The sequence below is a fragment of the Octopus bimaculoides genome, chromosome 13 (genome assembly GCF_046866305.1).
Source record: "Octopus bimaculoides isolate indiv1 chromosome 13, ASM4686630v1, whole genome shotgun sequence".
NCBI lineage: Eukaryota > Metazoa > Mollusca > Cephalopoda > Octopoda > Octopodidae > Octopus > Octopus bimaculoides.
This window is the reverse complement of record NC_142940.1, coordinates 19,018,854-19,032,972: the sequence shown is the minus strand read 5'-3', so window position 1 is coordinate 19,032,972 and position 14,119 is coordinate 19,018,854. Positions and strand designations below refer to the sequence as shown.

General features: G+C 38.9%; 1 protein-coding gene across 1 annotated transcript in view; it reads left to right on the top strand.

Annotated features, from left to right (window-relative positions):
* Window positions 1-14,119, top strand: part of LOC149132821 (uncharacterized) — a 103,578-nt gene that overhangs the window by 29,136 nt on the left and 60,323 nt on the right. The window contains exon 3 of the mRNA XM_089362062.1: window positions 9,964-10,090. Within this exon, the coding sequence (XP_089218188.1) occupies window positions 9,964-10,090 (127 nt within the window). The remainder of the gene's footprint in view (window positions 1-9,963; window positions 10,091-14,119) is intronic.

The following is a 14,119-nucleotide window of genomic DNA, read 5'->3' as shown; positions in this document are numbered from 1 at the left end:
TGAGCGAAAACACCTAAAGCTCCACGAGGCTTCGGCGGGTGGTGGTACGAACCCTGCTGTACTCTTTCACCACAACTTTCTCTCACTCTTACTTCCTGTTTCTGTTGTGCCTGTAATTCAAAGGGTCAGCCTTGTCATGCTGTGTCACGCTGAATATCCCCGAGAACTACGTTAAGGGTACACGTGTCTGTGGAGTGCTCTGCCACTTGCACGTTAATTTCACGAGCAGGCTGTTCCGTTGATCGGATCAACTGGAACCCTCGACATCGTAAGCGACGGAGTGCCAACAACAACAGAGATGGATAGAATGTTTTACGCTATTTATCCAAATTCTCTGCGCTGTGCTCAAATCTCACCTGGACCAACTGTGTTTTAAATTCTTCTTCAGGCTCAATAGAAAAGAAATATTATATTAAGTGAATTGTAAAAGGGTCAGAAATGAGTCTTTTTGGTATGTGTCCCGGGTCTTTGTGTTCAGATGTCAGCGCCTTCGACTACACGTTATTTAATGTCACATTATGAATGAATTAACAGTTATTATTTTTCCACACAGGCTCAGACGTGGCTGTCTGGTAAGAAGCTTCCTTCCCAACCACATGGTTCCGGGTTTAGTCCCACAGCATAGCACCTTGAGTATGTGGCTTCTAGTGTGGCCTCAGGCCGACCTATACCTTGTGAGTGGATTTGGTAGACGGAAACTGAAAGAAGACCGATGTATGTATGCGTTTCTCTGTCTGTCTTTGTCCTCCACCACCGCTTGACAACCGTGGTTGGTTTGTTTACGCCCCCGTAACTTAGCAGCTCGTCAAAAAGTGACTAATATAATGAATACCAAGCTTAAAGAACACAAATAACTCCTGTAATCGATTCATTTGACTAAAAGTTCTTGAAGGCGGTGCCCCAGCATAACCGCAGTCCAATGACTGAAAGAGATAAAAGATAAAAGATACACGGATGTCAGACAGTATAATCGCCGAGTTGAGTGGCACATTTCGGCGACACATCCCCTACAATAAACATTGATGGTGTACTAGAGACAGGCTGGCATGCATGGCCAACAGTCAGTGTTTCTCAAAAAGTATTACTCAGATTTGGGCAGGTATGTACAAATGCATACTCTTTTACTCTTTTACTTGTTTCAGTCATTTGACTGTGGCCATGCTGGAGCACCGCCTTTAGTCGAGCAAATCGACCCCAGGACTTATTCTTTGTAAGCCTAGTACTTATTCTATCGATCTCTTTTTGCCGAACCGCTAGTTGACAGGGACATAAACACACCAGCATCGGTTGTCAAACAATGCTAGGAGGACAAACACAGACACACAAACATACACACACACATCACATATATATATATATATATATATATATATATATATATATATATATATATGCATATATACGACGGGCTTTTTTCAGTTTCCGTCTACCAAATCCACTCACAAGGCTTTGGTCGGCCCGAGGCTACAGTAGAAGACACTTGCCACACAGTGGGACTGAACTCGGAACCATGTGGCTGGTAAACAAGCTACTTACCACACAGCCACTCCTGCGCATGGTTAACTTTCACAAATGGAAATCCCTTAGACTACATCAAAGTACTACATTCAGATAGTAAGTGAAAAAGAAAGCAATGTTAAAAATTGAAAACATATACAAAACTGTTTAAATTATGTTGTAATCGTTTCTGTCAACATTCCCAACGACTCACTGAGTTTCGTAGTTTTAAAATAGATGTCAGACGTGCACCTATATCTATGTGTGCAGTGAATGTGTTAAATTCCCGTTCATGTAAGAGTGCAAAGCAATTTTCGAACACCTGCTACATTTATTTCAATTACTCGGCGAATGCTGAGGAAAGCGTGAATGCTATAATTTACATTTCCACCACCTTACACCGTCAATTGAATTAGGACCTGATGGATAATTATCATCACAAACTTGACTTCATTATGCTAGTGCATTAGACGAAGATATTTTGTCCTTTATATGCGTGTGAGTGTGTGTGTGTGTATATATATATATATATATATATATGCATACACACACACATACACACACATACGAATCTGTATATTTATACATATGTTATATAAATGCTAGATATGTGCACGTTTTGTGCATGTGTTTACATATATTAAATATATATGCTTTATAGGTATATTGTTCAAGTGTGCGCGTGCACACATTAATACATACATAGTGACAAACAGACAGACACATAGATAGATAGATAGATAGATAGATAGATAGATAGATAGATAGATAGTTGCATGCTGGTAGTTGAGGCACATAAAAAAAATGTTTACGCTCAGTAGAAATCTCCGGACTGTACTCTTGTATCTAGTTTGAAGTTAGTGTTGCGAAATTTGAACCACGTTATAGAAATAATGGCTTCAAATTTTGCCACAAGGGAAGCAATTTGGTTCGAAGGTATGAATCGATTACATAGACACCAGTGTTTAACTGGTACTTATTTTATCGAATCCGAAAGGATGAAAGGCAAAGTCGACCTTAGCGGAATTTGAACTAAGAACGTAGCGACGGGCGAAATATTGCCAAACATTTTGCCCAGTGCGCTAACGATTCTACCAGCTCACCGCCTTCCACGTTATAGAAATAATAAACACAGAAAATGTTGGTACTCTAATCTTTATAAAACATACACACGTTTTAGTAAACCGATTGTCTTTATTAAACAAGACAGTTGGCCGAATTGTGTAATGCAATCGACGCACTTCCTCAACACTCAGGGCAATAAATACAAAGCTAAGTGGGGTGCGTGCCCTAATATATTCCAGCTATACTAATCATATTCAACATCAGTGGTATGATTGTATAGAGCGTAAAATAACAAGAAGGTATGAGCGCCTACGCGTGTAGATAGCTGTACGTGTGACCATGGCTGTGTGTATGCGTCATTGTGTGCTCGGGCGGTTGGATGTGTACGTAGGTATATTTGGGGTCTTGCTGTGGCCATGTTCATTCTACTCTGGAATTACAAAACCGTTTATAGCCTTGACATTCCTGAAGAGGGTTTGCTTACGCGGGAGATATTTGAACCTGATACCATAAATCTGTTGCAGTGACCGAACTGTTGCCTCACTGCAGTTGCTATCGTTCTTGTTTTTTCTTGTTGTTATTGCTGTTATTATTGAATCTGTGGAGGCGCAATGACCCAGTGGTTAGGGCAGCGGACTCGCGGTCATAGGATCGCGGTTTCGATTCCCAGACCTTGCATTGTGAGTGTTTATTGAGCGAAAACACCTAAAGCTCCACGAGGCTCCGGCAGGGGATGGTGGCGAACCCTACTGTACTCTTCCACCACAACTTTCTCTCACTCTTACTTCCTGTTCCTGTTGTGCCTGTAGTTCAAAGGGTCAGCCTTGTCACACTGTGTTACGATGAATATCCCCGAGAACTACGTTAAGGGCACACATGTCTGTGGAGTGCTCAGCCACTTGCACGTTAATTTCACGAGCAGGTTGTTCCGTTGAGCGGATCAACTGGAACCCTCGACGTCGTAAGCGACGGAGTGCCAACATATTATTGAATCTACATCACCTCGTGTGCGCTTTCCTTTTCCTTTCTCTTCTCTGCTGGTATATATGTGAACGGTTTTATTTCGGTATTCTACCACGTTCAGAGCTACAATATTTATATTCTTCACTACCATGTTCTTTATATTTTCCCTCCAAAACACGACCATCACCACATCATCAACTCTTGCCTTGGAACAATTTCCCATATCCTTTTTTACTAGGACCGCAACCCCTCGCTCTAAACCACTCCATTATTCCAACCTCTCCCACCTACATCTGAATCCCATCCAACACCACCGCGTTTACAATTCCAGTCCTACTGCCATTGTCACCACCACCGCCTGCGACAACACAATCTTCTATCATCATTTTCAATATCACCCTCTTCTCCACCATCTGCATCATCATTACTAGCCACCTCGTCTCATTTCGGTCCCCTACCGCAACCGTAAAAATGTATTTTGTTAGACTCATTATTAAGCATTGAACTTATATATGTGCATGATTGTATGTGTGTAGGTTTGTACGTATGAATATATGTATGAGAAGATGAAAAGAGAGAGAGACAGAGAAACAATACATCAATTGTACGTACACGGCTGTGTGATATTATTTTCACTCACGAAACATCAGCTTGATAAAGCAAAGATATTAGAATATTGAGATATCAAGAGTTACAGAATTTGCATTTTGTAAACGAAGGAAGTACCCATTACCTTTAGGAGGTATCATATTAGTAGTCATTAAAGATTTTTTTTTTCCCCCGTCATTATTCTTAGTGCTCTGACGAAAAGTACTTGTCTGGCAACAGGTGAAATTTCAATATAAATGATAACGCGAGCTGTATGAGCCAGACAAAACAGTGCACAACCTACTCCAAACACGCACTCGCTCACGCACTCTATGTACGCTGTTCGCATGTGAGTCTGTGTGTGAATGTGTGTGTGTGTGTGTGTGTGTGTGTGTGTGTGTGTGTGTGTGTGTGTGTGTGTGTAAATGGCGGCAATGTGACCACGTTCTTCTATGGCACATTATGAATAAGAAATATTTTCAATAAATACTTATGGTCTATTTTCGTCTTTACATTTAGTTTGCAAGATTGTTGATATCACTTCGTACGTTGAAAACATTCTGATGTACTGTGGGAGGGACATTATGCCAATAATAACTAACACACGCACTGGTTCAATATCACTTCTCTATTGTTAGTGAATCGGTTGAATATCTGACCAACTAATTAATCGACCGTTTTCTTAATGTGCTGATTAGACTATCAATCGGTTGTGTATTTGTCAAAGCTCTTTCATCGCTATTTGCAATCGCATCACTCTTTTAGGTCTGATTTGAGTCTGTCTAAGAACTAGTCTTATACCACCGTGTATATAGATGTGTGGCTGCTTATATGAGAAGCGAAGGTGGGAGTAAATGAAGAGTATGTGTGGGTGCTAGCATGCATGTACGCGCGTACGTACGCGTATGTGAGTGTATGGGTACGACCACGTACCTGCCTGTATGTGTGTTTGTGAGTGTGTCTGCATTGGCTATCCATAACTTCTTTTTATTCAAAGTCAGTTCGTTTTGAGATCTACTAGGATCCGCTGGTCGTCCCGTAAAGAATCATAGGTGCAGTTCCTTCGCTGTAGTTCGTGTAGGAGGGAAAGGAGAGAACAGTTTGTATGTGCATGGTGTGTGTGTGAAAGAGAAAGAGAAAACGTGTATGTGCACTAACGCATTTGTGTGTTCGTGCATGCGTGCGTGTGTGTGCGTTAGTGCATACTCTATTGTGCGTTTGTGTGTGATTGGGTCGGTTCTGTGAGTGTGTCGGTTCATATGTGTGTCTATCTGAATTTGTGTTTACTTATGTGAGTGCGTATGTGTATGTGCGTGCGATATATCCGGTTTTATGGATAATTAACTGTCTGTGTGTATGTTTGAGTGTGCATGTTCTTGTGTGCATGTGTGTGTTCCTACATGAGCGTTAATGTGCACGTGTGTGTGTGCGCGTGTGCGCCTGCCTGGCTGTGTGTGCATGGATAGGCGTACGTGTGTATGCACGTGCTCGTGCCTGTGCATGCGCGTTGATGTATATGGCTGGGTATTGGAATTCTTCCTAATTATGTGTTTATCCGTCCGGATTTGCATGAATCCAGCTCTCATTCGAATACTACGCACACACCTGTATGTATAGTGCGTGGATAGTGGCAGTGGTGAGGTGGTTCTATTGCCTACTAGTTATATTTTCTTATGAGGACAGACTCAAGCATATTTCATAACAGTTAGTCTTTTGGGTGTTTAGATAAGATTTCGAAACTAAGTCGACTCAGCATGTTGTCATGTTGATCTTTGGTTTTATGATAGAGTATCGACAACTGTTTCCTGTTATTATACTCCCGGCAGTTGACATTTAATCTCTCCACTAAACTCCTAGAAGTTTCCCCAATGTATGACGTATTCAGGTACCTACAATTACCATCAATGCGTTTTATACAGCAGGCTACAGGCCCCATCTTACAGTTAATTCTAGTACATACAATGCAGTTCCAATCAGTACATGTGACCTTGACAAAGGGGTATGTCTTATACAAATATGACCTGATGGAACTCCGTAGATTCTCTTCAATTTTAAGGTTCAGTTTAGTGTCCTTCAGAGCCCTTCAAGATGAAAGGCAAAGTTGACCTCGGCGAATTTTGAACTCAGAACATAAAGACAGACAAAATACCGCTAAGCATTTGGCCTGGCTTGCTAACGCTTCAACCAGCTGGCCGCCTTAATATTCTTTTTATTAAAGCAGTAAAATTGTCATGGAACTGTTACTCAGAGTTTCACATTCCCGTTCGTCAGGCGGTGATGATATAAAAGGTGTATATATATATATATATATATATATATATATATATATTTCGCAACCCAAGTTATATAGGTTCGTGTGTCACATAGCTAGCTAGAGGCGATGGCCTCTTGGAGCTAACCCACAGCAGCATTCGTCCTAATTTTGGGACTGCCATGTTGGCTTGGCGATAACTATTAATTTCCAGTACCGCTGCCGTAGTCTCCTTTAGAGAGACTTAGAAATAGTAATATATATATATATATGTATATATATATATATATATATATATATATATATATATATATATATATATATATATATATATATATATACAATAGAACTTCGGTTGTGAAATTCTTTCATTTTAACAACATAATTTACATAATATTTACACGTGATTCCCTAGTGCACACTGGCATGCTAGACGGTAATCGATATAGAGATGATAACATAATTATCTTATAACGTCAACTCATCAGCGGAAAACCATGATTTCGTCTATTCTTTATTTACCAACATTAGCGATAAGAAGATACAAGTTGAGAACTACGAGTAGAATTTTAACTACTTTAATTTTAATGGTGAGAAAAAGTGGGAAAGAAGAGAGAGAGAGAGGCGGGTGAGAGATTGGTTTTAAGTACAATCAGAGTGTCTAAGAACAGACAATAAAGTTGGCTCGTAAATTTTCGATATCAGAGAACGTATCCAGTTACCAAAGTTAAATGGAGTAAGAACTTATTAGCAGAAAAGGACCACGCACCTATTCTCTTCCACTCATTCACACATACATGTAAATGAAAAAGAGTATAATTTCAAGTAATCGCTCACTTCCTTTGGATATATATAGTCTAATCTACTTAAATGTGTCTAATACTAACGAAAATCCGAGGATAAATTATGTTTAATGCCAGATTGGAAGTTTGACATACGTGAATTTACATGTAATTCTAAGCAAAGCATGACTGTTATGCTACTTCATTCGAAATAGTAACTTTTCAGCACATGCATATGAATTTATGTATGCATGTATGTATGTATGTATGTATGTATGTATGTATGTATGTATGCATGTATGTGTGTATGCACTTAGGTATGTATGTATGTATGCATGTATGTATGTATGTATGTGTGTATGTATGTGTGTGCATGTATGCATGTATGTCTGTAAGCATGAATGCCTGTAGAATGTATGTATGTGTGTATGTATGGATGTGTATGTATGTATCTATGAGTGTAACACTCACACAAGCACACAATACCTGAACATAGACAATATATTCATACACACACACCACGTATTAACACACGCAACATACATGCGCAAAGATAACTTTCAGCCACATGCATACATTATACACATGCACGCTGTTTAGTCACAGATGCACACCCCCACATACACATGCGCACACACCACGTGAAAAAGCATACGTCAACTGCTACACACAGCACATACACACACACGTTACATACGCACGCACACATACATAGACACACACGTTATACACGCACGCACACTCACGCACACATGTCAGAGTCACTCGCCCCTATTCACACATACACACTTACACACTCACGTACACCATTCTCACATACACTCACGCACACTGACCTTCTCTTGTTAGTATCACTAGCTCTATTATTACCTCCCTTTCTTTCAAACGCTGTTTTATTATTATCTCCCTTTCTTTCAATAATTCCCCCCCCCCCCTACTCATTCGCCATGCTCGTCCACTGAACTCTAGACGTTTTTTTCATTCACTCTCTGTTTATTTTCTTTTATTCCTTTCTCTTAAGAACGTAGGCTCGAAAAGTAAAAGACCTTTTCATTTTACCCGAACCCCTAACTAATACATTTGCTTGTTATTCATACACCTGTCCTCGTCTTTTGTTTTTTTCGATAATTTCTACTATATATATATATATATATATATATATATATATATATATATATATATATATATATATATATATATATGTATATATATATATATATATACACACATACACACGCATGTGTATATATACACATACATTCATATATATATATATATATATATATATATATATATATATATATATATTAGTGATGTTATACCTCCATTCATCTTCCCACATGAGCTCAGACTCAACATGGAGGCCTACATCAAGTGCCTTGAGAAGGTAGTGCTGCCCTGCATTAAGAGGGTGACTGCTAGAAGACCCTATGTCTGGTAACAAGACTCTGCACCATGCCACACAACCTGGATAACCCAGTCATGGCCATCAGACAATTTCGGCCACCACATCACCCCTAACATCTGACCACCTAACTCCCCAGACTTCAATCCTCTTGATTATTAAGTGTCGGGCACAGTTGAGCGAGAAACCGACAAAGATCCTTGTAACACCAAAGATGAATCGAAGGCAAGGATTATGGCAGCACTTGCCAACTCAAACAAAGAGACCACACGGAAGAGTGGCAAGAGATACCGAACTCGTCTTTTCATTTTTTGCGTAATTTAGACTACACTCTGTATATACACACATGCATACATACATACATACATACATACATACATACAAACATACATGCATATATATATATATATATATATATATAGAGAGAGAGAGAGAGAGAGAGAGAGAGAGAGAGAGACGGAGAGGCGCAGGCGTGGCTGTGTGGTAAGAAGCTAGGTTCTCAATCACATAGTTCCGAATTCAGTCCTACTGCGTGGCACCTTGAACAAATGTCTTCTAGTATAGCCTCGGCGCGAACAAATGTTTGTGAGTGAATTTGGTGGGCAGAAACTGAAAGAAGCCCGTCGTATGTGTGTGTGTGTGTGTGTGTGTATGTTTGTGTGTGTGTGTGTATGTGTGTGAGAGAGAGAGAGAGAGAGAGGGAGAGAGAGAGAGAGAGAGAGAGAGAGAGAGAGAGAGAGAGAGAGTGCGTCTGTGCGTGTGTGTGTCTGTCTGGCTGTCTTTGTGTCTGTGTTTCTCTTCACCGCTACCCGACTACCGTTGCTGGTAATTTTACGTCCCCGTAACTCATCGGTTCGGGAAAAGACTAATCGAGTAAGTACAAAGCTTTAAAAAACTAGTGCTGGGTTGATTTCTTCAACTAAAACCCTTTAAGGCGGTGCCCTAGCATGGCTGTAATCGAAAGTGACTGAAATAAACAGACAGACAGACAGACAGATAGATAGATAGATAGATAGATAGATAGATAGATAGATAGATAGATAGATAGGTAGATAGGTAGATAGATAGATAGATAGATAGATAGATAGATAGATAGATACCTTTGTGTGTTCGTGTTGGTGTTCGTCTCTAACCGCTGTAAGTTTGTTTATGTCTCTGCAAATTAACGACCCGGCAAATAAGTGAGCGATAGAATAAGCACTCGATTTTAAATGAATACAGGGATTTATTTCAGCCACTAAAAACACTTGACGATGTTACACAACATGTCTAGAGCTCAATGTCTAAGACAAGCACGAGAAGAGAACAATTTAGACCATGATAGTACGCTTCTACATATCGCAGCGAAAAGTGATTTTAAATTAATGGTGAGTTACTTCGATTTAATTTTCTAGAACATTATATATTTTCAGACAAAGTAATATGAAATCATGTGGAATTGGAAGATATGTCACTAATACAATCACGTCAAATAACATAGATTTCCAAAATATCAAGGATTTACAGAATCCTATGAAATTTCGTATAAAACAAAGGCATGTAAGTATATATTCTTAATTATTGTTATTTATGGTTATGTAATGAATGTAGGTATAATGACAACGGTTTTCTTTATTTGTGAGTTAATCAGGCTACCATTGATATCATCTTAATAGAGGTATGTCTGTAAAGAATTATCAAGCCTATTGTATGGAACGTTCACATAACATCTATATATATATATATGCTATGTGGACGATCATATTTTGAAAATAAAACTTTCTTATATTTAATTTCATATATATATATATATATATATATATACGAACCTACTTCGTCCCGCTTCCTTCCAGTTCGTTGCTTCACAGCGTTCAATATACACATAATTTTTCACGTCTGGCCGTATAGCCTTTTCCGTTTGTTTTCCTGTCTTGTTTTCTGTCCGCCACTACATTCCTCCATGGTACAAATTTAATTTTTGTTCCGTGGTAAGAGCCATTTTAACGATGCGTCCTGCCCTAACTCTTCGAGACGCTTGTGTTAGAATGGTGGCAGCTGATGAAGGAAAATGTTCTCTATGTGGCCTGTGTGTTTTCTATACTCTGGTTGTTATTTTTTTTGTCTACTTTTTGTTTGCAACGTCCTGTACCCAGATATGCACCTATATATACAGGTAGACGTAGGTATGCACATACTTGTACGTATATATGCATATATTCATTTATTATTTGTTTTATATAAATATATATATGTGTGTGTGTGTGTGTGTGTGTGTGTGTGTGTGTGTGTGTGTGTGTGTGTGTGTGTGTGTGTGTGTGTGTGTATGTGTGTGGAATTGATAAACTAAATGCAATATTCGATAAAAATTTGAATTCTTTTTATTTTGATTTAAATACCAGCGTCTTCCAGCCACAATTTTCCAGTGCTGTTTGCCTGCAATGGGCGTCTCTGGCTGTCACCCACTGCAGCTCAGTTTCTTGTTTTACTTTTCTTTCGCAAGCGTGACCGACGAGAACACATTTGTGTTTTATTATTATATGTAAAATTATTATCGTTTTTGCATGCCAATATGACGACACATATTACGGAGCTTATATAATTGTTTTATAATTCTCTATTTCCATCTACTTAATTTGTTACATTTTCTATCACAATATGTTCGTGCTTCTAAGTCGGAGAGCTGGCAGAAATGTTAGCACGCCAGACGAAATGCTTAATGCTATTTCGTCTGTCTTTACTTTCTGAGTACAAATTCCACCGAAGTCGACTTTGCCGTTTATCCTTTCGGGGCCGATAAATTAAGTACTAGCTGTGTACTGGGGTCGATCTAATCGACTGGCCCCCTCTCCCAAAATTTCAGGCCTTGTGCCTGAAGTAGAAAAGAATATTTTCATGCTTCTATTACCGTTACTAAAGTTACAACCCCAACAAGAATCTGGTTTGTGAGCTATCGAAAATTGTTGACAAATTGTAGACATATTCTCCAGATATATACCGTCCGTTGTGTGTGTGTGTGTGTGTGTGTGTGTGTGTGTGTGTGTGTGTGTGTGTGTGTGTATGTGTGTGTGTGTGTGTGTGTGCGGTAGCGTGTGTGCGCGCGCGAGCGCGTGGGTATGCATGTGTGTGTGTGTGTGTGTGTCTATACAGGTCTATACTTCAGTGCACATTCGTATGTGCGTAAAATATCAAGATGCATATGCATCTATGTACATGCATATGTATGTGCATATGTGCGTGTATGTAGATGAAAGTTTGAATAAACTGGAGTGTGTGGGTTAAGTGTGGATAAGTATTTGGGAGTAGACGTACAAAAAACAAACAATGAAATAAATATGAAACCATCTGGGGCTAAATGTTGTCATACAGAAATGAATAACGAAAACAAGAAACAAATGAAATGTCAGAAACAACAGCAACGGTATATATACACACGTACATATACATATACTTACATCTACACAAACACACATGTATATATATATATATATATATATATATATATATATAATCAATGTGACATCTGTGCAGACATATGATAATAAAATTAATCATGAGAGCGAAAAGTAAAACAACTGAAAGAAGATAGCAAAATTCGCACATGCACACAGAAACTCTTACCATTCTTACCACCTTGATTAGAATTATTCACTCACAAAAGCATGCACGCGTGCACACTCACACACATACATGCACACACACATATACTCACACAAATTGTTTATACGGTACAAATAGCAAAACGGGAAAAAATTTCACTATTTCGTTTTGTTAAAATCACACGAAGCAAAGAGTGAGTGCAAAGCAGAGAGTATGTGTGAGAAACACATCATTGGCATGTTTAGAGGGTATGAGGAAATGACGTTGAGAAACAAATAATTAACTGAGTGATTCAGTAATTATTTAATTAGCTAATTTGTTAATTGCTAATTAACAGAAGTGATACACAATCTGTGCTTGTGTTTTAATGGTAGCACAGCAATCGGCTTCAACGCGCAAATTCACATCAAGTATCTAACAAATCAAATATAAAAGTGTAGCAATATTTGGCGACGAGCTGGCAGAATCATTAGCCCGCCGGCCAAATTACTTACCAGCATTTCGTCCGCCCTTTCAGACAGAGTTCGAATTCCAACGAAGCCGTTTTTTTCCATTTTTTTGCCTTTTAGGGTCGATAAAATAAGTGTCACTTAAGTACTGGAGTTGATGTAATCGACTAACTCCTACCCCAGAATTACTGACCTTGTTCCAAAATTTTAATCAATATTAATGGTTTGGTACATCTTTACGTTCTGAGTTCAAATTCCGTCAGTGCTGACGTTGCCTTTTATCATTTCGGGGCTGATAAAACAAGTACCAGTTAAGCACGGAGATCGATGTAATCGACATACCTCTTGCCCAGAATTACTGATCGTCTGCCAAAATATGAAACCAATATTAATGGCTTCTTCTGCGTTCCAATTCCGCCGTACTGGAGTCAATGTAATCGACTAGCCTCTCCCCACAATTTCAGACCGTTGTGCCTATAGTGGAAAGCGATATTAATGGTAGAAGATAGATTGGGCGGACTGAGTTCACAATACTAAACGATTGTGATATACGAATACCGCCGAGCAGATATTGCAGTATCAAGCAATGATCCAACATCTGGACACAAGACCAAAGTAGCCCGCCTCCATGGTACAATGGCTAGCTCTATTGAAACCATATCGAACCCATAACCATGATCCGAATTATCAGCGCCTCATATGAGATGGAAGTTGTGTATAGAATTTTTATAGGCAATCGCAACCATTTGTGAAGTTCAACCACACTAACTGCGATAAATATTAGTCTCTTTGCAAAGTTTTAACATGTTTTATGCATTTCAATCCGTGTTTTACTTTAGTTATTGTAGATGCCTCGCATTTGGACGGGATGCCGCCTCTATTGTATCAACATTGCATGTTGACACAGATCTGAAGTCGAAGAAATCAATCCTAGTACTTCGCAATTACTTTACCGATTTCAGACGGATGAAAGGAAAAGTCTATCTTTATATTAATCTAAAAGTTTTTAAATCTTTTTGCAAAGTAATCTTTCTGAAATTTTCAATCATGTCTACATTGCTCTTGTATTACATTGAACCAACCCAGCTCGCATTTTCCTGTGAAATCTCCTCTGTTGCAATTTAAGATAAACGTTGTAGGTCATTGACCACAAACTCTTCGACAAATTAGTTGGATATGACGCTGGGTATTTCTGAGGCTGAATTTTTCACACTACTCTTCTTCTTCCTGCGTCACGGTTCGCACCAGACCTCTAACGGACATATCAAAATTTCGACTCAAAACAAAAAGAAAGAAATGGTCTTTTCCCCTCATTTCCGTTAATATAAAGTAGAAATCAATGAAGTACCAAGAGTAGTGGCTGTTTTTCAAGTTGCACTGAAAGTCCTTTTAGTTGTATGACTGCAGTGTTTTCTTTCTTATTTTGGTATTATAATTTTTAATGAGGTACACACTGCTCCTTTTAATGTATATGTGCGTATGTGTGTGTGTGTATGTGTGTGTGCGTGTGTGTGTGTGTGAGTATGTGTTTGTGTGTATATGT